Source organism: Phycodurus eques, chromosome 11 (assembly GCF_024500275.1).
Source record: "Phycodurus eques isolate BA_2022a chromosome 11, UOR_Pequ_1.1, whole genome shotgun sequence".
Classification (NCBI taxonomy): domain Eukaryota; kingdom Metazoa; phylum Chordata; class Actinopteri; order Syngnathiformes; family Syngnathidae; genus Phycodurus; species Phycodurus eques.
Window position 1 is genome coordinate 19636096 of NC_084535.1, and position 27765 is coordinate 19663860.

Genomic DNA, 27765 nt, shown 5'->3' on the forward strand with positions numbered 1-27765 from the left:
CTTGAGACAGGGTTGACATAGTGATTTAAGGTGGCAAAAATGGAAAAATATTTATTTTATTCTTTGGTACACCATTCCACAAAATTTTGTGGAATTTGATTGTGTATAGTGTGCATAATCCTGCTAACTAATTTACACACCAGCAAACAAACAGTGATGAAAAAAACCCCAAAACATCTCACCTTTGTGCTCAGTTGATGTAACTGCTGACAATGAGACAGAGGTCATTCAGGCTGGCAGTGTGTGATACTGGTGCACTTGGTATTGGTACACATGGCTTGTTATCAGATTAACAAGGATCCAGGCAGAGAGCCAGAGAGCACATTAGCACACACAGAAGTATGGATTGTGACACTTCTCTTGACTTGTCCCAGGCCAGCTTTTGGCCCACTCGCAGAGCAGCGTGAGTGGGGCTCTGGCGTGCCAGGGGGAAGCTGTGAAAGCTTCCTTGTCCCATGCTCCCTGTCTGCCTTTCTCCCTTTATAATTTCTCCTTGTCACCCTTGCTGTCCTCATACCAGCCGGCAAATCATTCCCCCATTTTGGATGTGTATCAGGGCATCTGCTTTTCCACAACCATTTTAATGTCACACATTTATCACATATTTTATTGTTGCAAACTGCCTCTTTGGTCCATTTCACAATGAGTGACATGACATACCGTATGATTAATCTGTTTCTTGTGCCCAAGGTATGAGCAGCCAAAGTGTGATGGCAATGCAAGGGCCCATCCAACAAAACCAAAGGACCATTACAGAAGCAGACATCTTCAAGGTAGGTCTCACAGGCGGATAGACTCAGTTTCTGTTTTTCTTCTCTGCTCAGACCACATTGGGAAGTTCCTCAATAGTTGGCCTCCAACTGCTGCCACCCTTCCAAGGTTGTGATAACAATGGAGGCGTGTGTGTTTGCTGATATCATGAGCAGTGTTGGTCAAGGAAGCACTTGATAAAGACTTGAGGATTTCCAGATACTGCCCCTCCTGGTCAGTTAGCCAGGAGACAGACACAGATCGGTGGAGATTCATCCACACTGTCATGTGGAGATGGAGGATAGTGGGATGAGGAAAGATAGGAGATAAGGAGAACCGGCAGGGGAGAGAGGTGGGGATAATGGATCATGGGATGTAATAGACAGGCAGTGATATACAGTATAGAGCTTGACAATAGCATAGACAACACAATAAAAGGTGATTATGGTGTTTTGGGGAGTTTTCAGGGTGGCTTACTTGCAAAGTATGAAAAACTGAAAAATGGATTACCCATTTTAATGAACATGATTGAACTTAGACTTAAATGTTCCTCCTCATATTTAGTCTATTTCAGCTTTACTCGTTGTTTTTATCCAGTTTGCTGAAATCATCAAGAGTTCCAGGATTTGAAAGAAGTTTATATTCAGAAATAAAATATTCAGCACTACAAGTAGTCAAGACCAGCCAATTGACCACTGGTGCAGGGCTTACGTTGGGCTATACAGTGCTTAACAAATGTATTAAACCCCCACTTAATGAAGGATTTTCTCACGATACTCTGACTTACTCCCAAAAGTCGAAAAACATGCAAGTTGGGTTATTTGACTCCATAGGTGTGAATCTCAGTGTGATTGATTGTTCGCTTATACTGTATGTGCCCCGCTATAGACCAGTCCAGGATGTAGCCTAACTCTCACCCAAAATCAACTGGGGTAGGTTGATGAGGACAAGCCAAATGTAAAATGTCTTGTTTTAATGACAAGCGGGTTTTTTTCTTTATATTCTATTTGCTATGTACTGTACATGGATTTTTAGCTTGCACAGAGGTCACCATGTCTCATAGGGTATGCATTTTTAATGCACCATTATAATATGTTTGAAACCTAGGTTTCCCACACACAAAAAAAAAATCAGTTCACACTGAAGTGGCTTCCTCTTGGCTCTTGACCAGAGCAGTTGTGGATTCAGTGCCTTTCTCGTACATCGACAGTGCTCATGAGGTGAACTGGCCTCTCTCGCACAAACTGTACAGATTTCTTTATTTTTGCCCAGAAGGGGATTCAACCTTCAACTCCATTATTCAAAGCATATCCTAACAAACTGTGGCACCATTTACATAAGATGGTTTTAAAGAATAATAATGTTGCATTGGAAAACAGGCAGTAGGTATGGCAGTCAAGAGTACAGTATAGATCTCCACCTAGACTGAAGTATTAACAAAAGCAAGGAGTGGAGTGCCATATTTGTAACAGATGCCATATTCATAACAGAAGGGACTCTATCGTTTAAATTATTTTGCAGACTATCAATGACTCAAATAGCAAAAAGAAAAATAATAATCTTCATTTTGATAACAAAATTTAGTTATTCCTTGACACATTTGCCTTCACTCAACAAAGTTTCATGGAGCATGAAAATTAAAAGCAAACCTTCGTTGAAATAATTAAATACACAAAGTAATACTATAAAATACATTAATGAGGTGCAGCAGAGAGCAAATGCAAATTTAGATGAAAAGTTGAAGTGGAGAGTGTGTTTAAAATAGAGTGGGTGTGGACTGCTGGTATTATGGTCCATTCTCACTGATGGATGTGTGCGTAAACATTATCACTCAACCACTTGCAATCATTATTCGTCATGTTTGGCCAGATTCTGTCACCCTTCCCATAAATTCAAATGTATGTTGCATTTAATTGTATCCTACAAGACCAAATTGCAGACAAAGTACAGAAATTATAGCTTACAGTTTAACCAAATCATAGTTTAAGGTGCTTGGCACTGTGGCCGTTTCTTTTCTTCCGTTCCTTTTCTTTTTTGTGGTAGTTTGGTAAACATGCTAATACTGCAGAGGCGAATGCACAGAGCATCCAGTGTTCTTCTCCACTCCACAAGTGTTTATGCAGTCGTGGTCCAGGCCAGACATGGCCACGCTGGTCACAGGTGCTGCATTTTAGCAGCAGAGCAACTCTGGCTCTGCTCACACATGACATGTATTGCCAAAAAGTATGACAGGCTGTCATAGATGAACACTGGATAAGTCAGCCAATATTACTCATCTCTGTTGGTGTTTACCCTTGTACTGACAACATTGCTAGAGTGATGAGCCACACTGTGTGTGAAGTGTTACAAAACAGGACGTAAAATAATATATTTATTTGTCATGTCAGCTGAAACAAATATTTATGAACACACTTCATGTTCCTCGACCGACAACCTGCACTAAACTCCCATTTAAAATGCACCTGGGCAGTGGAAAGAAAAAAAAAAATCCCCAGCATCTTGTTTTCTTAATGAGCTATTGCATCAGTGGTTGTAAACCTGGTTACTGTATAAACCAGGCAAAATAACAAATGTTGCCTTCACATCACTTTAGTCCACTTGCTGTCGAAGCGCTGGTGTTGAGAGGTTTATGGGGCGAGATGCGAAAAAGGAGCCACTTGCCCTGAAAGGAGTTGGAGTGGAAAGTAATGTATTTGACTTTCTTTCTCTCCACAGTGGGATCATGGGATACTTTTTGGGCAAGCACTGGGAGCTGCTGATGTGAGTGCTGACAGGGCTGTGCCCCATGTGGCTCCATAAAATAACATTGCTTCTCATTGAAAGCAACACAAGGGAACACACATGCACTTATTGGCCAACCTTTTGCAGCACGCAGCAGCTTGATAAATGGAGGCATTGGAACAGACGCAGGAAATAATCTCATGATTTGATGCTTTCTTGACTTGAGCTGTCAAACATGGACATTTAAGGTACAATCATAAAAACAAACTTAGTTTTTATTTGAAAGACAGCTGCTTAGGTCATGGTAACCATACATCTGCAGCCAATAGAGGCAGAGCTTTAAATGATGATTTGCACTTTATTTCTGCAGACATTACAAGGTAAAGCTTCTCTCTCAAGCTACAAACCTCGCCTGCTTCAATAATGGCATAAAATCACTTTGTCTTCTGAGGGTGCAATTGTGTGAGTGTCTCAACGTATTTACCACAAGAGCACCATTTTTGGGAGCTCACAGGTGGGTCACAAATTTTACTGGGCTTGGGCCATGAGGCTCCACTAAAACCTGAATGCAAAATATGCTCAGTTTGTAAAGAAGAGCACGGAACAGTTTGGGCATGTGTATTATCCAACCTAGGACTAAGGATCCACACTATTTGGGAGGGGTGGAGAGGAGGTGTGGTGCTAAGTCGCCACCTGTTAGAGAGGGCCAAAGCATACTATTATCTCCAATGCGGGAGAATCTGGCCCCGCAGGCCTGAGCTGTAAAAAGAGTAGCAGTGGAAAAGCAGAGGGATGTCAGACTGTGAGAAAGAGGAGAGTCAGAAGAAAAATCCAATAATTTTTCAGACCTCTGTAGCCTTCAGCTCTTCTACAATAACCTACCGGTATTTGCCTCACTCTTAAAACTGTATAGCAAAACAGACAATTACTATCATTAGGGTCATTCCACCCCAGGCCCATTTTAATTGTTCTCGTTTTTCTGCAATTAATATTTTCCTTATTGTTAAATTTATGGGCTACAGTAGTATATGAGTTTCTACTTGGTTTGGTATTTTACATAATCCCACCATTAGAATGTCCATCAGTACTTGGTTCACTCAAGACTATGTTTGGTCTACTTAATGTCTTAGGTGCTGGATGGACATACGCATCCAATGTTTAGGAATAGCTTCAGTGTCCAGCTGTCAAAACCACTGAGGGGCCTTTTGGGTGATTGACAGGCATCCTCTTCCTCCTCCAGATGAGGGGAGGTCTGAAATTTTATGAGGAGTTAAAGACAACTGTGAGAGATGTGTTTGGGTTTATTTTCTCCTCTGCTGTTTTACACGCTGAAACTACACTGCTTGTTACATGACGTCCCCCCCCCCCCCCCAGCCATTTATAAGGCCACCTATGACGGCAGCATTCCACACACGAATGTTGTTGACAGGGGGGATCAGTTTCTGTGTTTGTTGAGCTCCGTGCACCTGTGACTGTATCGACTACATGATTTCCAAGCTTGCGCGCTTGTCATCCTTGTTACCTTGTTTTCCAGGTTGTCCCGGTACAAAGAAAACGGAGTTCCTGACAAGCGTTCTTGATGCGCTATCAACAGACATGGTTCACGCCGTCACAGATCCAGCTTCTGCCGGAAAGTATGATGTTTAGTTACGGCTTTTCCCCCCCACAAAATAATTTTGTGCTGGAATCAAACAAGTAATAGTGGAACCTCGAAGGTTGAAAAACCAACTGTTCTGAGACGGCAATCAAATGATTTTGAAACATAAAATATACAGTACAATACAGAAATCCACGGCAGGGTGAACGTAAAACCTTTATTAACTGGAAAGAGGGTCCTCAGTTTATCATGGCATTCCGTTCTTACAAAGGTGACATAACGTGAATTTGTACATAAAACGGTATGAAAAAGTATGTGTCCCCTTCTCAGATTATTTTTTTGCATAGTTTCCCCACTTTGTTTAAGATCATCAAATTAATATAAATAGCAGACAAAGATGCGGCACGGTGGACAACTGGTTAGAGTGTCTGCCTCACAGTTCTGAGGACAGGGGTTCAATCCCCGGCCCCACCTGTGTGGAGTTTGCATGTTCTCCCCGTGCCTGTGTGGGTTTTCTCCGGGCCCTCCGGTTTCCTCCCACATCCCAAAAACATGCATGGTAGATTAATTGACAACTCTAAATTGCCCGTAGGTGTGAATGTGAGTGCGAATGGTTGTTTGTTTGTATGTGCCCTGCGATTGGCTGGCAACCAGTTCAGGGTGTACCCCGTCTCCTGCCCGATGATACCTGAGATAGGCTCCAGCACGCCCACGACCCTTGTGAGGAGAAGCGGCTCAGAAAATGGATGGATGGAGTAGACAAAGACAATCCAAGTAAACATAAAATGCAGTTAGTGATTTTATTTATTATGGGGGAAAAAACTATTCAAAGCTACCCGGTGAAAAAGTAATTGCCCCCCATGTTTAATGATGAATTAACTGTGGCTAAGAAAAAACATTTGACCTGTAATAACATAACATAATACATAATAATAACATAATAACATTTTCACTGACCAGACCTCAAGACCTATAAAGAAATCACTTAAATACAACCTGTCTGACAAAAGGAAGTCGATCTCAAAAAACTGCAACAAAATGCCTCGATACAAAGAAATTCAAGAACAGATGGGAAATAAAGTAATTGACATTTATCTGTCTGGAAAGGGTTACAAAGCCATTTCTAAAGCTTCAGCACTCCAGCAAACCACGGTGAGAGCCATTCTCCATAAATGGAGAAAACATGGAACAGTGGTGAACTTTCCCAGGAGTGGCCAGGCCACAAGAAAAGAACAACATATTTTTACGCCACATCAATATTGTATGTCAGGACCATCTTACATTTGAGGTGCTGTAAAGGCCAAAAATAACATTTACGTCTTACACATACAAAACTCCTCTCATGCACACCAAAATCTCATAAAAAAAACTCCCACGCACAAAAGAAAAAGTTCACCAAAAATACTGTCACACACCTAAAGAAGAGCAGAGGCTCGTCTTGAAGTCTCTTCTCATTGACAAAACTCTTGGGCCCTTGCACATTTTCCTATAATATTGATTAAAATTTTCAGCTGTAACTCCTCAGGGGCATTCAACTTTAGAGATTCCACTGTAAAAACAGAAACTAAATATATTATTGCATTACAACTGACTAGTGGAGGTGGGAGACGGCATACCAGTCTGATGATTTTTATCTTCTAGAGTGGTGGAGCCCGACCCTAGCCACACACTAGAGGAGAGGGTGGTCCACTGGTATTTTGGTCAGCTGGATAAAAACTCCAACGGTGACATTGGAAAGAAGGAGATCAAGCCATTCAAACGCTTCCTGCGCAAGAAATCCAAACCCAAGAAGTGTGTCAAGAAGTTTGTGGAGTATTGTGACATCGGCAACGACAAAGCGCTGTCCCTGCAGGAGCTGATGGGTTGTTTGGGGGTGACCAAGGAAGAAGGTGAGTTGAGAAATACCACCATGTAAATCACTGTGATAAGTGTTACAGGCCTAGCAACAATAACTAAGGGCATTGGAGGTTAGTGAAGGGTCAATTTGCACTTGGTGTAGACAGAAGGATTTGACGTGAATTCAGCCGTAGTATTTCCTCCTTGCAATGGCATTTAAAGTTTCTGTCACTCTTTGTCTTACAGGGGCCAAAATAGGAGAAGGCTTATCTCCCAGTAGACTTGTAAGTCAACTATTCCTCCTGCCCCAATTCCTACCCCAAATGAACACTCTAACCATTTTTGTCAGCTTCAGCAAAACTCGGTTATTTTAGATCTAATGCCGTCAATGCCTGTGAATATTCTTATTCATGCAGATCATTTCGGTCTCAGGGCAACCAACTGATTGCAACTGGACTGTTTCTAAGACAACCACAACAGTCCACTTGTGATCAATTCAAAACCCTGAAAATGCCTTCAATGTCCTTACATAGTGTAAATTAGTTTCACAAATCATCTGAGGAAGCAGCAGACAAACATAGTTTAGAAAAGGGCAGATGAAAAAATGGAAGTGATTGGATAAATGTTCTGTCCATCAGAACCAGAGTGTGCCAATCAGATCTTGTTATTGCCATGAAAAATAATCCTCTTTTAATAAATACTTTGTTTCTCTTTTTTTTGTTAACTAAAGATTAAATTACAATTAAAATGAAATCCCAGTTTTTGAAAAATCTTTAATGTCAAGCTGTTTCACAACAATTTTGTTTAACACAAAAATCTTAATGTTGTACCAATTTAATATTGTTGTGCTAAAGTAGCTCTCACTCAATGCAATTGTGTAGAACCGCTAGACATAAAATAAATAACTAAAGTCATTCCTTTCTTTTTCTTTTGTTTCCCTTTTTTCTTTTAAAAATGAATGAAAACTTACAGAATGGAACAATAAAGTACATTTGTTTCATTGAACAACAACCATACAAGAAATTGTTGACAAAAAAAAAAAGAATATATACATATATATATATATGTGAATACCAAATTTATGTGACTTGTGTTTCTTCTCCTCAGCAGCCCTCGAAGAAACAAGGCTAAAACAGCAACTGAGGATCTCGCTTCCGCATGGTGATTCTGCCCTCACCAATCGGCAACAACGGAAATCATAGTATTTGCACTTTGTACTTTAAAGTAAAATGTAAATTCACTTTGTAGAAATAAGGTATTTAAACAGACTGCTGAATCTGTGAATGTTGTAGTTAGCTTTTTTTGTGTCCTGACAAGCAAAATGTATTAACACATACAATGTATGTGTCCTTTGAGTGTCTTGAGTTGTTTTCATGTTTGATGTTTCATACTGTGCCCCTTTCTATGTGGACTTTTCCTCTTGTGTTGATGACTATAAAGCTGATCTAGTTTTCTCATAGATTACACCCATTAATTTGGAACGTAGTATCTTTTCCTGTGTCTTTAATGGCAGCTTGTTTCAAACACTAACCATGAGAAACATGTTACAGATTCCCATGTATTCTTGTTTATTAGAAATAAAGAACTGTTTTATACATATTTTGTTTTTGTGCGTGTCTGGCCGACTGCTAATTAAATTGAGTAATGTTTTTGTGCGTGTCAATCTAATCCAATTAGACTGCTTGAGTTATTTACGTATGTAACATAATTGCTATGTTTTTTTGTTGTCATGTGTGTTCTATTCAATAAAACACCTTGTTGACACAGTCCTAAAAAGCCATGTGTTAATCATACATAGCAAAGGTTGTGTATCATCCTACTTCGAGACAGTTTGCTAATTCCCCAAGGCAACATTTTAGAATGGGTAAAAAATGGACAGTTGTTATTTTTGTGCTTATCACAGGTTTCCCATGTAAATTGAGGATAGATTGATGGACCGATCCCTGTAGGGTAATAAGTGCCCATTTAAAATATGATGCATGACCCAGCCTGCGTGTGTGTTGCGTGCATGTGTGTGTGTGTGTGTGTGTGTGTGTATTTGCATAAGATTTACTTACATGCAAGTGGTTGAATGGCCTCTTTCTTAAAGAATCACAACTCAGAGCAGTCATGACATATTACACTGTGGTACATTGTTCCAGCCTGATTATGTGAGGCTACTAAGTGCTTAACAGTGGCTTTTCACACAGAAAGTCTTCTGCAGGTGAGACAATGACCTCAGACTGATTTATTCACTGCCAAATTAGTCTCTTTTCTGATATATATAATCCGACCCAATTGTCTGGTTAAAGTCAGTCTGGAGATGATTGGCCTGTTTGCCCTGTGATGGGGGATTAGTTATAAATAACATATGGCCTTTGTAAAAACTTTCTCCATCCACAACAAACCAAAGAGCATTACAGGTTTTAATGTTTTAACTCTTCATCGCAAGTATGAACACTAAACCATGTGTTCTAAATTTGATTAATGTTCTTTATCTTCCAATTAGTCTATTCTATTGCAATATTCCCAAATGAGTTTGCAGTTAATCTCAATGCCGAGAACAACATTTGCTTTTTCCAAGCAGCCATGTCATCTGTTAATGGGGTATGGGTGCTTGCAACATCGTACTGTTGATTCGTAATTATCGCTCAGCAGTTTTCTCCCAAACCTTCAGTCCTGGATTTCTACTTCGTCCACAAAGCTCAAGCCTTGTCATCTGTGATTTCTTCTCCGTTTGGGTTGAGATTCTCATAAACACCTTTTACGAGTTGGCTGGTTGTCAAGATTTAGTTATGTGTTCCCATGGTGGTTTGGATTCTTGCCTGAACTGATGGAGTAGTTGAGAAAAACTGTCCATACTTTTTGGCTTTCACAATTGGCAAGGTCTCCGCTTCCCCAACTCTTCAACCTTTTTTTTTTCCCTCGCCTCTCTCCGTCACACAAGCACAAACAAACCCCCTGAGCACAGAGATACTATTGAGCGGGATTTGTGGGCACAGTTTGTGTGCTTTAATGGACAAGAGCAGGCACCCGATCTCACCACTGGCCTGCCCCATGAGCAGTGGACTCATGAAGAAATTACTGTCAAAAGTCATCAGGGCTTTAATAGCCTCTGGCCTGACTGTTATTTCCCCCAGGCCCTCAGAGGGGCTCTGGGCTGTGGGTAAACAGTGCCAGCACAGGCTGGGACTCTCCATTCTCCACACTGCCTACCTGGTGTAGCTCAAGAGTCCAGTAAGTGACACTGACACTTGCTGGTGCAGCTTCTAAAGATAATAATGTGAAGTTTCGTATGATTTTGTAAAATGGATATTTATTTATCAGTACCTGAATTATTTTGGTTGCAGTTCGCTGTGGAACTTCACTGCACCATACTGCGAAGTGTTTCTAATGTATTATTATAATTGTGTCAGGAGCTGCCTTTTCATCTCTCATTCTATCAACAGTATTTTCTACAATTTTTGTCCTCATGACGACTGACATTACCTGAAAGAGCAGGTGACTTTGGGCGAGAGGTGAGGTACACCCTAGACTTGTCGCGAGCCAATCACAGGACAAATATAAACAAGCAACCATTCACACTCAAATTCACAGTTAGGAACAATTTAGAGTCTTCAATGAAGCTAAATGCATGTTTTGAGAATGTGGGAGGAAGCCGGAGTACCTTGAGAAAACCCATGCAAGCACGGGGAGAACATACTGTAACTCGATACAGGAAGGCCGGAGCCGACATTTGAACTCTGAACCTGAGAACTGTGAGGCAGAAGTGCTAATCACTAAGATACTGCCATGCTCTTTTCATCTAATCTTTAGAGGAAACAATTATCATGTGTCTATTCCTAAATTTCTTTATATGGAATGAATTAACTATGACGTTCAAATTATTAACTGTGACTTGACTTAACTCACCAAAATTGAGCTTGGGGTAAGTTAATCGATAATGTGACATTAGAGGAAGCAGTGTGGAAAATCACATTGAATAAATTAGTGTAAGTTTTCTACAAGTGTGCTCAACAGACCAAATATTAGATAAAAAGAGTTAGTACGTTAGTACAGTTGCTTCAAATAAAAAGCATGCCTGTGAATATTGTCATTTATCCAGGTCATTGCATTGTGACGGCATTAAATCGATCGCAACTGGACTGTTCTGGTTGTCTTAGAAGACTTTGAGACTTTGAGAGGACAGGCGTAACGTCTTCTAAGACAACCAGAATAGACCAGTTGTGATCGATTCAAAGCCCTGAGAATTCAAATAAAAAGGTTCTGGTTTGGAATGAGCGGCAGCTTTCTGTGTGGAGCACTGTTGACTCTAAAATGTCACCATACTTCTCACTCATATCCGGGTTCTAGTCCGAGTTGGCGTGCTTAAGAGCAGAATAAATTCATGGTCAAATGGCTACAGGCTGAAATAATCTTTATATTGTGGCACATTACGACTGCATCACACAGACCTTTATCCATTCACACACATACTGTAAAGTTTTCTCGTGGATATCAAGATGACGGGGACCTCATACAGTAGCTGGCTACTTTGGACAAAGAGATTACCGTATTTTCACGACCATAAGGCGCACTTAAAAGTCTTAGATTTTCTCCAAAATGGACGGGGCGCCTTATAATGCGGGGCACCTTATGTGTGCACCGAGTTCCAAAATCTGTAAATGTTGTGTGTGACTTTAATGAGCGCTCCGCTTGACTGACTGGGAGCATTTCCTGTTGACATGCTGCTTATATAGAGGAGAGGCGGACGTGGCTGAGGACAGCATGCGAATGTAAAGGGGAAAGGGTGCGCGTGACAGAGGACGCTAAAGACACGCCCCCAGTAGGTATATAGTGCCGGTATGTGCATCGGTTTGGCTAAGGACCCCCGGAAATGGTACCTACGAAGAGACACGCTTATGAAGCACAGTTTAAACTGCAAGCTATGAGTTACGCAGAGGAACATGGGAATCGAGCAGCCGCGAGAGAATTCAAGATCAACGAATCCATGGTTCGCAAGTGGAGGAAGCAGGAAAACGAGCTTCGCCAAATCAAGAAGACGAAGCTGAGTTTCCGCGGAAACAAGGCGAGGTGGCCCGATTTGGAAGACCAACTGGAGCAATGGATTAATGAGCAAAGAACAGCTGGGAGAAGCGTCTCTACAGTCACCATTCAACTGAGTGCAATAACTCAGAGCTTGCCATCATTCCGGGAGGCTTGACGAAGGAACTCCAACCGCTGGACATCGGTGTAAACAGGGCGTTCAAAGTGAAGTTGCAAGCGGCGTGGGAGCGGTGGTTGACAGATGGCGAACACAGCTTTACTAAGACTAGGAGACAGCGCCGGGCGAGTTACGCCACAATTTGTGAATGAATTGTGGATGCTTGGGCTAACGTGTCTGCTTGTACTGTTGTTCGAGCTTTCATAAACGCCGGCATCATTTCTGAGAAGCCGCTCGGCAACGAGACTGACTCCGACGAGTACGAGAAGGAACCTGGCGTGTTTGATGGAGAACTTGCCAAGCTGTTCATTTCGGATACAGAAGATGAGGACTTTTGATGGATTTGTGGATGAGGATTGATCAAAAAATAACATGAGTACATTGTTAAATACGTCAATAAAACTCAGTTTTTCTCCCGCTGCCTTTTTAAAAACATTGTTTTAGCGTGCATGCATGCTCTCGTATGTTTTAAGCTAGCGTATGTTTTACCATGCCTGCGCCCAATAATACGGGGCACCTTATGTATGTGTTAAAAACAGAAATAGACCCCGTAACTGAGACTACACATTTTAATACGGTGCACCCTATGGTCGTGAAAATACAGTAAGTAAGTAGGGGAAGTGGGTGGGGGGAGCAACCAATGCTGTGTGCCTACTGCACCTCTTAAATGTTTTTCTCATTCGGACTATACCACCACTGCTGCTCGAGATATTTTCTTTGTCTTTTGAAATGTTGCTTCTAACTTTGTGGGAACAGTTTGAGGAAGGCCCTTTTTTTCCATCATGACTGTGCCCTGGGGCGCCAAAAGGGGGGGAAAAGTGATGTCAATTTTAAGGGCGCATAACCGACAGGGGCCCTAGAAAATAATATTTTTGGCATTGATGTGATGGGTTTAACAGTGCCCCAAATCCCTTACTGTGTCTTAGTGCACAAAACAAAGTCCATAAGGCATGGTTGGACTGGTTTGCTGTTGAAGAATAAACTAAAACAGAATGTGAACCAGGCCCTGTAATGATCAGTAAAGAGGTTTTGATTTTTGTCACATATACCAGACACTGAACTGTGACAGTGGGAGAGTGACAAGAGCAATGAAACATTATTTTAAGTGTAAATTACCTTCACACTGAAAACCACATTCATCGAACACACACATTAATGGATGAAGACAAAAATGACCAAAAGTACTAGAAAACCACAGATTCAGGTATTTGAGCTTTTTCAAACTGAGCCTTCAGATGTTGGACATAATAATATTTGCTTTCATTGCTGAATATTTGGGGAGATTAAAAGCTCCTGTCTTGGATGCTGGAGGGCAGGTGTGCATGGGTACTTGTCCTTTAATCCTGTTCTCACAGTGTCCAGTTTTGACATAGCAATATCCCAGTTAAGCCTGACCGGTACTGAAAAGGAAAGATGTGAAGAAGGTGCAATGATGAGAGAGAGGGAGCCAAGGAAGTAGACTGGAGGTACTAGAGGGTGAGGGGGAGATGAGGTCTCAACTCAAGGGATTAATGGGGTGACTTCTCCTCTGGAATGTTCTGCAAGCAGCCAAGACCCGCCCACCCACAGCTGCCCATTGCAGACAGGTGCACAGCTGAGGTAAGGTGACTAGGTAGCAGATGCAGGGTCGCTAATGTGGTAAGAAGAATTTTATTGAAATCACAAGCAAACATTTTCACGATATTTAACTTCTTTTTTTACTCATCATAATAGTGAAAAGCACGAGCATAAAGACGTAATATTAAGGCCAAACAGTGTGAGAGTGGGCAGCTTAACAGTTTTCCTAGTTAGGCGCCTTGTTCCTGAACACCACAGCAAATGTATTTGCCTTTTAAATGTGTCTAGTTCCAACTACAACACAATTCTACAAAAAGCATTGTATAAAGCTCCACACACACAAAATGAATACTGGATGAAAGCCCTAAACTGTTAGTGGCAACAGTGGCATACCCTGAAAAGTGGCCAGCTTTTTCATTTTTGGGTGTGTGAGTGGGGGGGTGTACACAATTGGCCTATATATACATCCATATATTTTACATAGCACTGGTCCTTCTTAACATCATACGTGACGTGGAGCCTTTTTCAGCTGACTTTGGGTGAGACACAGGGTACACCGTGGACTGGCTACCAGTCAATCACAGGTCAAATAAAAGACAAACAACTTCTCACACATATAAAACCCCATTTCCAAATAAGTTGGGACATTGTGTAAAACGCAAATAAAAACAGAATACAATAACTTGAGAATCCTTTTTAACCTTTATTCAATTGAAGACAGTACAAAGACAAACTATTTCATATTCAAACTGATGAATTTTTTTTTGCAAATAGTAACTCATTTTGAATTTGATGCCTGCAATACGTTTCAAAAAAAGCTGGGACGGGGCAAACAAAGATTGGGAAAGTAGAGGAATGCTCAAATAACACCTGTTTGGAACATTCCACACGTGAATAAGTTAATTGGAAACAGGTGAGTGTCATGATTGGGTATAAAAGCTGCACGACAGTTGGATTATTTTTTTATCCATCCATCCATTTTCTGTACCACTTATACTCACTAGGGTTGCGGGCGTGCTGGAGCCTATCCTAACTTTCTTCGGGCAAAGGGCGGGGTACACGCTGAACTGGCCGCCACCCAAACGCTTACAAACAAACAACCATTCGTACTCACATGGATGGACGTCAGACAATACGACGAGGATTGAGCTGTTTTGGCATAATGACATTAAGTATGTTTGGAGGAGTCAAGATGTGGCTTTCAAACCTAAGAATATTCTACTAAGTGTCAAGCATGCTGGTGGTAGCTCTATGCTCAAGGGCCGTTTTCTTGCTCGAGGTGCACTGCATAAAGTTAAGTAACGTAGTAGGACAACCTCCATATTCATCAAATTCATCTCATATCAAGAGCAAGACGACACAACCAGCTGTTCCAGCAGGACAATGATAACGAATAGACCCACCTGTAATGGCCTTTCCAAGGCCCCAACACTATTAAACATTTGCTTAAATGTTGCCAAGACATCGACCAATTTAAATTAAATCTACCAATTCTGCTACAAAGGAAGGTCAAATATCAACCAGAATTCCACATAGAGCATGGATGGTTATTTTGCAGAAATCTAAACAGTGCTTATAAGTTTTACCCATTTCACAACAATCAGTCCAGGGTTTAAAAGTACTTACACACCAGAAGATTTAAGACGAACTGTGCATTGTTGAGCTGTTGCTGCGCAACAAGCAAGTGGACTTCATACACTTCGTTTTCTGTTGATCTATTATGTCTTATTTGTGTGTCTGTAGTCATGTTCTTTGTGCAAAACAGAGTTTTTCATCTAACAAAATCAATTTCCAATTATTTACGTCTGGGAATGTCCTGGAATCTGCCCATGCTTGTATTATGATATTACAGAAAAGGAAGACAATGCCCCCCGCATTGCTGCATTACTTCGATAATGGTAAATACCCCAGAGTCTTGGTTTCCTCCTCAGGTTGTGTCAAGTAGCTACATAGAACAATAAACACCAATGCAGCTCTACAACAATCCTATTCTGTAAAGGTTGGAAAAAATCCTTTCCATGTGTTTCTTTGAAGCTGCTGGGATTCCTGTGGGTCGTTTGAGTGTGATTGTAAGATGTTTGATTGATAGAGGCTCTGTGAAATCTGACTCTTTGTTTACATCTCCCTTTGATGACCTGCCCTGTCATGTTTTCCCTATTTTGAGAAGCAGGAAGTCTATCTAAACATCAGTTTAACACCAACGGACGACACACTGCTCAGTCACTCTATGAGAGGTTAAAGGTGACATGCCGGGTTACTGTGGAATCCAGGTGGATGCTCCAGAGGAACATCATGGACTTGTGAATGTGCCTTCAAACAAACGGAAAAAAAACAGAGACAGTGTCTACAACAATTTGAATGTGTTGACACTGCCACTTGAAATTCCCATAATTTTATGGACATTTTAGTAGAATTGTTGTATTTCCTATATATTAAATATCTCCTGTCCAAACGTTATAAATGAATATATTGAACACAAGGAAAACTATCCCAGGTGAAATGACGTGGCTCAGTCTTTTGAAAATGAAGTGACTTTAAGCATATGGAGCACCGTAGTATTTGCCATTACACCCACCAGCCACAACATTTTGACCACTTGCACATGTACAATGATATCCAATTTTAAAAAGCAGTTGAATACTCTTCCTGTATAAACATAATAATATGCAGTTGTGATTGACACTGTAGGTATGACATAACAGTATGATTATTATTGTGGTTGTAGTTTGCAATGCAGGGATCTCGTTTGATGTGCATCCCGCGTCCTAGACACGCAAAAGTGATGAGGGACGCTAAAAGCTTTGTGAATGTGCATCCTCTGATGCACAACATTGCTTACCTACAGTACGTATGTATGCAAGGCTCGAATTAAGCGGTCTTTGCAATTGCAATTTCCCGGTCAAAATCTGCATTTCAAAAAACATTAAAAAGCAAAACTGCAAATCAGGTTTAGCGCGGGTATGGTCGCGCAGACGGAAACTGACAGTAGCGTATGTGACAACATGTTTACGTCACCGATACGTGGACATGGAAGTAAAGCGTTCGACTCAGAACCGCCAAGACATCGGTTGCAAAATGCAATGCAGAATTGAGAAGAGAGAGACAAAAAAGACAAATGGCGAAAGTGTGGTCGCATTTCAAGGTGAAATGCAAGGTGAGGACCCGTTTGTTGTAACACGGACCTTTTTCTCCGCCAAGTATGACACCGCTTCATGGGACCCTAAAGACGAAGGTGAAGTACAAATTGGTGAGCTTTACGTTAGTCTACTTCACTAACATAAAGTTAGCGCTGCGGGCTGTGGAGTGTCTCTTTTAATTATGAGTATTAAGGACAGAATAACGCAACCATAACGGTACATACAGTTTGCTTTTTGCTCAGTGTGGTCACTGTGAGACATATGGCCAATCTGATGATTTGTAAATGACAAAACTTTGATTCAAGTAGGTGAAAAAAATGTGGCAAATGTGGCCAGAGAGGAATAAGAGTAAAATGGATCATCATCATGTACTCAAACAGAGGAGGGTTTAGCTGAAGGGAGATGAAGGAAACATTTTTCCAAAGGCTGTTAAGTGGGAAGTTCCCAATGGGAGCGCTTATTAAAAGTGCATATAATATGTGAAGCACCATTATGAACCAAAAAAAAAAAAGGTTTTGAACAAACATCACCCCTAAAACGGTTCAGTTAAGATTGGTTAAACTGTGTAAAATTGTTTGAGACTTTACTGCTCTGTCTAGATCCCAAACAGAGAACAGGAAACTCAAACTTTATTTTTCTTAAGTTCAGCACTTTATTCGAACACGTATAACTTTCCTTTTATTTACATGCTCTTATTGTGAAATGCAGCCCTACTCTTATTTAGTAAATGACAGAACATTACACAGTTCTGCTCATATGTTTGATTATCAGGGCAGTATTTGTAATATGTGTACAAATCTTTATTATGCTCTAATATCATTATATCAGTGGTATAAAAAAATAAAAAATACCTTTACGATACGTTTGTCTTGAAAGTTTTTGTGAAAATATATTGTTCGAAAAATTTTTTGCGTGGCAGGCCCAAACACATAATATATTGAAAGAGAGCAAGAGCGATGGATAACACAAAAATATTGTATTAACAGGATAAAAGATTAAAGAGCAACAACTGTAATAAATATATAGCAATATAACGGAACCATGAAGCAAGAACCACGATGTAATGGAGGATTACTGTATCTGTATTCAGTGATGATAAGTTGCAGGTACTCGTTGCTCCAGGGCTGGGACTCATTGTTTCCATGACGTGCATCCCGGGACTCACATAGTCTCAAGTGTAAAATGATCTATGCAATGTACAAGAATCATACATGAAAACAATACTTGATATGTTGTTAATTGAGATAATCCAATTATTTGTCATTATCCTTCCCTTGGGCTCACCATCTGTCATTCTGCTGAGGTACTGCAATGTCAATGAGGCCTGGAAGGGCATGATTGGGAGGAATGACCCCCACACGTGCACTTGGCACCAGGACACCCTAGGCCGCAGTTTGATGACTTGCGGCCGCATATCTTGGTCACTCGGGGGAACAGAGGGGCAAGAGCTGTCAATCGATCACCCCCAATGGTGTGTTGGCGTCGATGATGGGGAAAGATTCCGGTCTGACTTAAAAGATGCTAATGTATTGTTGAGGGTCTGCTGGGAGCATTTGGCAGAGTCCTCTGTCTGAATGAGTTTCAACACTCACCTCCAGCAGAACTTCGACCACATCCTGGGGGAGGTGGGGAATATCAAGTCGGAGCGAAGCATGTTTAGTGCCTCCATTGTAGCCCGTTGATCAGAGCTGTGGTCGTATAATTGGGTCTTGTTCACAAGTGAGACGCTAGAGGCGCATTGTGTAGCATTGTGTAGCATCAGCAGTGATGTGGAATCTGCATAGTCCTCCCTCTCCCATGGTCACGAGCTCTGGGTCAGATATAAGCAGAGTGTCCAGGTTCCCCTTTAGACATAATTTGAAAGGTTTGGTCATGCGGAAGGGGCTCAGAGGAGAGCCACTGCTCTTCTGCATTGAGAGGAGCCAGATGATGAGGCCACCTAACTGGACGTATCTCTGATGAGGAGTTGCGGGCACATCCCACCAGAAGGAGGCCTAGGGGAAAACCCAAGAAACGCTGAAGAGAATGTCTCTGTCGTAAATTAACCCTTTTTTGACAGTCTCAATTAAAAGTTAATCAATTATAATATTTGTAAAAGCCTTATTTTTTATATAGCTCTTGTATTGGATCTCATTTGATGTGCAAGTGGACATAATGTTGTGACTGGACAGACGGACAGACGGAAAGACAGATAGACAGATAGATAGACAGACAGACAGACTTTTCATTTACCCAGAGTAGTAAAGGAAATAGGTGTTGACAGAATAAGTCTTTAGTTTTCAGCAGATCACTCAGGCAGGTGTGCAGACCACCAGACAAGCCTTTGCTTTTGTGGCTCAGTAGCTAGAGAGGGTCGTCCAGTGACCGAAGGGTAGCTGGTTCGAATCCCGGCTTTGACTGTCCGAGTGTCGCATCTCAAAGTGTCCTTGGGCAATCCACTGAACCCTAATTTGCTCCCAGTGGGCATGGCAGCGCCTTGCACGGCAGCAGTCGCCCATTGGTGTATGAATGTGTGTGTGAATGTGAGGCTTTGTAAAGCGCTTTGGGCACTGTGATAGTGTAGATAAAGCACTATATAAGTGCAGTCCATTTACCATTTACTCCCCCCTCCCCAGAGAGTGTAGGAGCCAAATCGGGTTAGAGTTCCATCATATCACCCTCCACCAGAAATTTACTCTCCATAATAAGAATGTATCTAATGTACTGTTGATCAAGCACGTAATCCACCAAAAGCTCTTGGAAACCAACTCAACAAGCTGTGTGAGTATTGCATTTTTATTTGACTTAAGGCTCGCTTCAGGCCTGTCACATTCATTTTACACGGCATAGCAGTATAATATATTTTTCTTAAGAAGGTGGTGTGTTGCCTCTTCAATGCACACTAAAATGCACACCACCTTTCAAAAAAGCTTTTTACATGTGCAGCGTCTGAAAGGATGCTGGAATGGCATTCATTCATTCATCTTCCTTTCCACTTATCCTCACGAGGGTCGCGGGGATGCTGGAGCCTATCCCAGCTATCTTCGGGCGATAGGTGGGGTACACCCTGAACTGGTCGCCAGCCAATCGCAGGGCACATATAAACAAAACAAACAACCATTCGCACTCACAGTCATACCTACGAGCAATTTAGAGTTTTCAATGAACCTACGCTGCATCTTTTTGGGATGTGGGAAGAAAGCGCAGTACCTGGAGAAACCCCACACAGGCACGGGGAGAACATGCAAACTCCACACAGGCGGGGCCAGGATTTGAACCCCGGTCCTCAGAATCGTGAGGCAGAAGTGCTAACCAGTCACCACCGTGCCTGCTGGAAGGGAATGTTTTTGGGCCCAACAGTGGGAAACCCAGAAATAAATCACTATTTTATTTGATTATTTTATGTATTATTTATCAACTAATTTATTACCTTGAAATTTGTACCACTATGTTTTTGATGTATTTTGATTCGTTTTTTGTTTTTTTATATGATATGTTTTGTATAGGAATAGCAATATCCAAACAATAAACGTTTACATCCCTTAACATATTATGACCAGAAAACTAGGCTTCATTGCTTTTCTCAGAAGTAATGATAATTGGTAGAATTCAAGATTAGCATCTTCTGAGCATTGTTTTTTCTGAAAATTGACAATAATGGACAGCATAATGTCTCTACACAAATAATCGACTAGTATGCTTCTGAATCATTGGATGGTACTGGGTAGCATTGTATTCCATTTCAAAAGTCAGCAACTTCTATTATTAATTAATTAGTTTACTATAAAAGTGATACTGAAGTCTTATATAAGTGTCAATCTCAATCAACAATCACTCCCCATCGCTTCCACAGCTCATCATCACTTTCAACGTTTAATGACGATGATGATTTGTGGATTGGTGGTAAAGAAAACATTTAAAAGGAAAACACATTTTAAATGCTGTTGTGACTTTTCAGCTTCTAATTGATTATGGGGGGGGGAAAATCCCACAAGGTGTGTTTCTGTTTGAAAATTGTTGAAGGAACTGGGACATTGGGTCATGAATCAAACAAAAAGCTGAGTCACCCATAATTCAACAAGCGCAGTGTCCAAGAACTGGGTGTAGCAGTTTGCTTGAGGTTACATTGAGGCACATTCTTGTGTTTTCCTTGCCCAATCGGTCCAGGAAAACAAAAAAGTAGTGAGATTTTGCCCTTGGTTTTAGAGACACAAAGGGGGAAGTCGAAAAAAGAGTAAGAGTTTGTTTAACAGGTGGCGGTGCCTGGGCGAGGGGGTGAGGAGATTGATGGCGTGGATGAAAGATCTTGTTGTTGAAGGAGACATCATGTGAGGTGTCAAAGCAAACAGAACTAAGCGGAAGGGCCACAGGTGTGCAGTCTGTTCCCCGGCCTATGAACAGGCTACAGCACAGACAGCCTTAAGCAGCCGGCACGCATACCACAAAGCCGCCCGCACTGCAGGACTCTAACTGGCCTCTTCCAGCCACCGGGAGAGCTTACATGTGATTGAAAAAAGTCAAAAACATTTTGCTCTGAAGTTTACCATGCTACAAATTGCTCATGCTACAACACAGAGAGAAAACACAAGGGGTCATTTTCTACTCCCGGCTATGGATTTTAGTTTAAGTGTGGATTATGTTATACCTGAAGAAAGGTGATTTTCTAGTTTGTTAATGTTAATCAGATTCAGAACCAGCTTCATTGGCCAAGTATGTTACAAGACATACAAGGTATTTTTCTCCAGTAGTTTGAGCCACTCTAATATAGCAAACATCCACGATGACAAAATCTACATCTGACTCCGGGCGAAAGGCAGACTACACCCTGCACTGGTCGCCAGTCAGTCACAGGGCACATATAGACACGGTGAACCATCCACATTTATATTCACACCGTCTGAATCCACGCTGCCTGTACTGAAGTCACGTGAATGTATCACTGCACCATCAGTGACGAAATATACATTTAGGACATAAAACACGTGAGTGTGGAGAGTCATTGAGCAATACAAGTGTACCACTAGTGTGGTGATGCTGATATAATGACAAATGTGCAAATGCTGCAGTCCTCAAGCAATTTATTTTATATTTTATTTAATTTTTTAAACCTGTCGTGTTCTGTTGCATAGCCAGAGAGGAGAGGAGTTTGGGGATGATGGTGTTGAATGCAGAGCTGAAGTCCACGAACAGGATCCTCGTGTAGGTCCCTGCGTAGGTCCCTGCGCCGTCGAGGTGTTCCAGGATGAAGTGCAGTCCCTTGTTGACTGCGTCATCCACAGACCTGTTTACTTGATGGGCAAAAGCCAGCATGAGGCGTTTATAGGACTTCATGACCACAGGTGTCCGTTAGGCGTCCTCTTTAGCCTGGCGAATTTGCCAGTGACCCACACCTTGTTGTTATTGAACATGCGAAATGTCTTTGTTGGGACACACACGCCTTCACAGAAGAAGATGTAGGATTTGGCAGTGTCCACATATTCATCCCACTTGAAGTTTCAAAGACACTCCAATTTGTTCAGTCTAAACAGTTTTGAAGTTCCATCTTCGCCTCATTGGTCCATCTCTTCACCACAGGCTTTGCATAATTTTGTGCCTGTATGGTATTAAGTGAATTAGACAGTGATCAGACGAGCCCAAAGCTGCACAGGGAATAGCACAGTACGACTCCTTCAGCGTGGTAGAGCAGTGGTCTACAATGTTGTTTTCTCTAATGTGCTGCTTGTATTTAGGGAGTTCATGGTTGTTTTGCTTTCTTAAAATTCCCAAGAATACTGAGGGGTGAATCTGGGTGCTTTTTTTTTTTCAAGTTCGTTTACTCGGTCAGTCAGCGTTTGCAGAGCGGCGTTTGTGTTAGCCTGGGAGGAATGTACACACCGGCGACGATGAATGACGCAAACTCGCACGGCGAGTAGAATGACTTCCAGTTCAAAAACAGCAACTCCAAGTCCGGGCTCCAGTGGGTGTTAGAAGCATATCCCGCCACATTTTGTCTTCCCCAATAGCGCCGTGTTGTGGTCCGCTCGGTGTAGTTGGAAGCTGGGCAGCAGTACGGCGTCGTCGGGGATGCGTTCACGAACCCATGTCTCCGTGAAGCAAGACATGAAGCAGAGGGCGGCAGAACGTGCAAAGTTTTTACTGGACTTTGTAAAGAGATGTAGCTCGTCCATTTTGTCGGGTAGGGAGCGTAGATTTGCGAGGTGAATTGACCGAAGTGTCGTTCAAAATCCTCACTGTCGAAGCTTGGACTAATTTTTATTCCAGCGACGTTAATGCAAGGTCAGTGAAGATGAACTTTCATATGGATGAGGTCATACAATTCAGGGTTCAACAATTTTGAGGGAGTAAATTGGCATGAAAAAAAATCTGTAATTCAAACAGTTCCTGAGCATGATTATAATTATTTTGTGGCTTCTTTCTGTGACATATAGTCCATATTCATGGATGGATGGATTTTGATTTGTATAGCCCTGTTTTAAAGCATCATCCTTATTCAATAATTTGCTAATAACATTCATAACTTGTCAGGGGCAAAGCAAAGCAATCGAGACTAAAGCTTTTTCACATCTTAGCCAATTTTTGAAATGTGAGAGACCCCGCAAATGAAAGCATGGTGCGACAGGCATCCAGACTGCTGGAAAATACAAAGAAGAGTTGTAGCAGTAGTAGTGTCAGTAAAAGAAGAAGAAATAGAAGAAACTGGGCTAACTTTTAGCTGCTTTGGTAACTACATTGTGGTTGTAATTTTACAGTGGTGAATCAAATTATACGAACATTCAACACAACCTAGTTGCTCTTCTATTTGTGTCCAACAACAGCATGAGCTTTAGGTCGCTTCCTGATTGTCTCATAGCTGGGCCTAACTCAGTGTTGACCATACACATTTATGATTTATGAACAGGTTGAACATGTGCGGTTGTCGAAACCAAACCCCACACCCCATATCTTTCAGTCATTTGAGAATTGGGCCTTTGCTAACTTTGATCGAAAGGGGAAGGGGGGTGCTCAAATTCCTCCCGATTATTGTCACCCCACTTAATGTGGACTCACTATTTGGGGGGGGGAAATAAGTTCATGTGTAGCTTTATTGTAAAGTAATACAAATATTTTATTCCTTCAGAACACAATGATCACATTTCCAAATTAAGTACGATGGCTGACTAGGGTCCCCTGTGATTATTTTGCTATTTTGCTCTCAAATTTGAAGCCACTCTGTGTCCCCCTCAAGTCTCCTCCCCCGAGGATAAGTTGTGGTTGATCCCTGACATCCCACATAATTTATTAAATCAACATTGGCTGAAGAGCCCCGTGTGCTGAAGAGAAAGCCCCTCTGTGCAATAACGCCAGTCCCTGAGGGAATATGGCACACCACAGAACCAGGCTGTCGTGCCCTCCCTGATTTTAAAAAGTATGTTATTAGCATATATATTCAACAAATATAATTGATATTTTCTGGCATGTTTAACTGATCAATGAAGCATGTAATGACTTTTTTTTTTTTTTTTTTTACAAATTAGTTCAACGGCGACACGGTGGTTAGCACATCTGCCTCACAGCTCTGAGAACCCGGGTTCCGATCCGGCCTCTGCTGAGTGGAGTTTACATGTTCTCCCCATGCCTGCGTGCGTTTTCTCCGGTTTCCTCCCTCATCCCAAAAACATGCATGGTACGTTAATTGAAGACTAAATTGTCCGTAGGTATGAACGTGAGTGTGAATGTTTGTTTGTTTATATGTGCCCTGCGATTGGCTGGCAACCAGTTCAGCGTGTACCCCGCCTCCTGCCTGCAATTAGCTGGGATAGGCTCCAGGATACCCGTGACTCGAGTGAGGATAAGCGGTGTAGGAAATGGATGGATGGATGAAAATTAGTTCAGCTCTGCTGACCAGATACAATACCTAATTAATTAAGTTCTGAAAGTGGTTTTTACAATGTTGGGCAAAGTTTCTGAACTATTCCCCAGTTTTATTTGACCAACACATGTTTATTCCTCAACAACAGATTAGGTTGATTAATCGTATTACAAGCAACAGCAAGAAATATTTCCAGGCAGTTGGTCATTGAGGCTTAGTTGTCTTTGGAACAGTAGCTGTAATCATTATTTGTGTCTTATAAAGTCCAAACAATTTTTGTGTTTTGACACCTCACAATCAAAAGATCTGACCCGTAAATATAATGTAATAGATCAGGAAATTATGTCACAATTATAGACAAGGGATTAGACAAGGGATTATTGTTCTTTTATTTAAGATTAAATTTTAGGTATTGGACAAATGTGATTGCTGAAATTCATTTGGTGTGTTCCTGCTTCCAGTGTTGGTTGGTGTGGTTGTATCTCCCTCCCCCGCCAGCCATCCTGGTTGTCATTTCGGCTAGATTTAAACTGCATGGTTTAAGTCTCAGGTGTCAAACTGGTGGCCCGTGGGCCAGATCCGGCCCGCCACATCATTTTATATGGCCCGTGAAAGCAAATAAAAATTCCTAATTGTGTTCCAGTGTAATAATGTTGAGATATTGCAATTGTTACTAATTGTTACCAATACCGCTTTGAAAAGAAATGTAGTTGTTAAAAACATGTTTTTGTAGGCTTCTTATTTTACTAGTTATTCATCAATTTGTTGTGTATATCTCATTATATGATGTGATAATTCCTTCATATGGGTTCACAGTCATAACGGCCCTCCGTGGGAAGTCATAACTACGACGTGGCCCGTGACAAAAATGTGTTTGACACCCCTGGTTTAAGTGATCCAATTTCGAAAGAGACCTCAGTAATTTGCAGGTGAGATGGTAAATTGTCCATAAAATTAACAAGATCTTAACAAATGTTGTTTTTATTAGTTCATTCCAGACACTTATCCTTCTTCCTCTTTACAAAAGACAGTATGTGGTTTGCTGTGATGGATTGAGGTTCAGTTGGAATTTTTTAATGTATATAAAAATAAAAAAATAAAAGAGCCAGCCAGACACAAGAAGAAAGTCAGATTTTAGGAACACAATGTACACACACACATGCGCACACGGATACACACAAACATACACACACAGTATACAAACTGTGCTCAACTCTCTCGTAATGGGAGCCTTATAATCACTGTTTGCTTTCCCATTTGGTCGCCCTTCAGATTTAAGTGTGACCTTGGGCAGTTTGCTTCCCAGGGAGAACATCTCTCACCTCGGACAGAAAGACAGGCCGATAAATAGTCAGCATACAGTATATATGTGTTTAACTTGACTTTGTTGCAATAAATTGTATTTCCTGTTTTTTGGGCATCATTGCATCAACATGTGTTTTGAGCATCACAAAACTTACAAAAAAGCCAAATAAAAATCAAAACTCACTTGATGAGTTAAAAACCATGTAAAGTGAATTCAGATATTTGTTTCTTCATACATTATATATGTTTGAAGATAATTCCTGAAAACTTGCCAAGACTATGTAGTAGCTACTCAATTGTGGAACTATAGTTTTTCACCATTTCAATTTTCCTGATTTTTTTTCGTGGTGTTGTTAAAACGTTCAAATGCCACCCACACCCATCGTTATAAGAGGGTGTGCACACTTGTGCAACCTCATTATTTCAGTTGTTTGTTCATACTTTCCCTTAAAAAATTTGTTTTAAATGGTCTTAGTCTTATTGTGTCCATCACAATGCCTGGCACTTGAACAGGGGTATGTACTTGTAGACCTTTAATATCCATTGTTCACACGCGCACATATATATATATATATATATATATTTATTCACACACACACACACACATGCATATATATTATATTTATATTTTTTTTTTATATATTTATTTTTATGCATGTGTTTACGTTAGAGTTCAGATTTTTCAACAAGGTGATCCACCAATCTAGAGTTTGTCTGCTAGAACACAAACACTCCAGCCACAGTTATGAGTCATGTACGAAGGTTTCTGCAAGTTTGCAAGAGGGAGAGAAGCGATTTGAGGTGAGGGAGTTTTCAACCCTGAAAATGTACTTGCCTGCTCCCTGTAAAAGGCGGAATGGGCTGCTTCACAGCAGAGTGAGAGCTTTATGTACTTGTAATGGCGGAAGATGAGTCTTGATGTGAGTCTTGACAAACCTTATCCTTAACCCAGGACAGTATATTTCATTTGCACACATGGACACGCAGGCCTGTGTCCTGTCTGCCAAGACCCAAGAAGGATTCCAAACAATGTAGATTATTCTAGGCTGCAGTTTACACCCCTCCCACGACTATACAAAACGTCTCCAGAAAGAAAGTCATGACTAACTCGCCCTCACTGTCTTACCTTCCCACAGTCAGTACCTCTTTGTTATCTCACTGGAACTGTCCCTATTTGTCATCTTTTGCCATTTCCATCAAATAATTGCAGCACGAATAATTCTGCATGACAACATATTTACCAACATTATTAGAACCAATATTTGCAGTGAAAGCAAACCATTTTCACACACAAACTCTTGAGTGTATTTTGTTGGGACCCTGGACCATAGACTTGCTCAGCCTGTGAAACAATATTTTTACTGCAGCAAATCCAATGAATGTAATGTTGTCATTATGGTCAATAAAATCAGATGTAATGGTCACAGTTGGCAACTCCGTTGAATTGTAGCCAAGCTAGGGATGAACGTTGCACATGGAAAGTTAATCTTTTAAAGCACCAACATGTCCAACTTTTGAGCTTGCAACAACAGTTTAAAAACCATTTGGATAGTGATTTGGCTTCTAAAAACTACAATAACATATATGTCATTGTTTTGTGCCCCTGTATCACCTATTTTATTGGTCTGTATTAGTAGACCAGCCAGGACAAGCCAAGTAATACAAACCACCTCCAAAACTAATCTAATTTGAACAATGTGTACTAAATTTGAGCCAAACATTAAATTTATTCATCCATCTTCTACATCCCCAACTCTAATGAAGTTGGAACGCTGTGTTAAACATAAATAAAAACAGAATACAATAATTTGCAAATCATGTTCAACCTATATTTAATTGAATACACTACAAA

At 41.1% G+C, this 27765-nt stretch overlaps 1 protein-coding gene across 3 annotated transcripts in view; it reads left to right on the top strand.

Annotated features, from left to right (window-relative positions):
• Positions 1 to 8655, top strand: part of smoc2 (SPARC related modular calcium binding 2) — a 28440-nt gene extending 19785 nt beyond the window's left edge. Inside the window, exons 9-13 of one of the 3 annotated variants that reach the window (XM_061690927.1) lie at positions 691 to 773; positions 5006 to 5105; positions 6710 to 6957; positions 7151 to 7188; positions 8012 to 8655. In XM_061690927.1, the coding sequence (XP_061546911.1) occupies positions 691 to 773; positions 5006 to 5105; positions 6710 to 6957; positions 7151 to 7188; positions 8012 to 8035 (493 nt within the window). In that variant the 3' untranslated portion in view covers positions 8036 to 8655. The remainder of the gene's footprint in view (positions 1 to 690; positions 774 to 5005; positions 5106 to 6709; positions 6958 to 7150; positions 7189 to 8011) is intronic. The other 2 variants (XM_061690928.1, XM_061690926.1) reach the window with 2 other exon arrangements.
• Positions 8656 to 27765: the final 19110 nt, after the last annotated feature.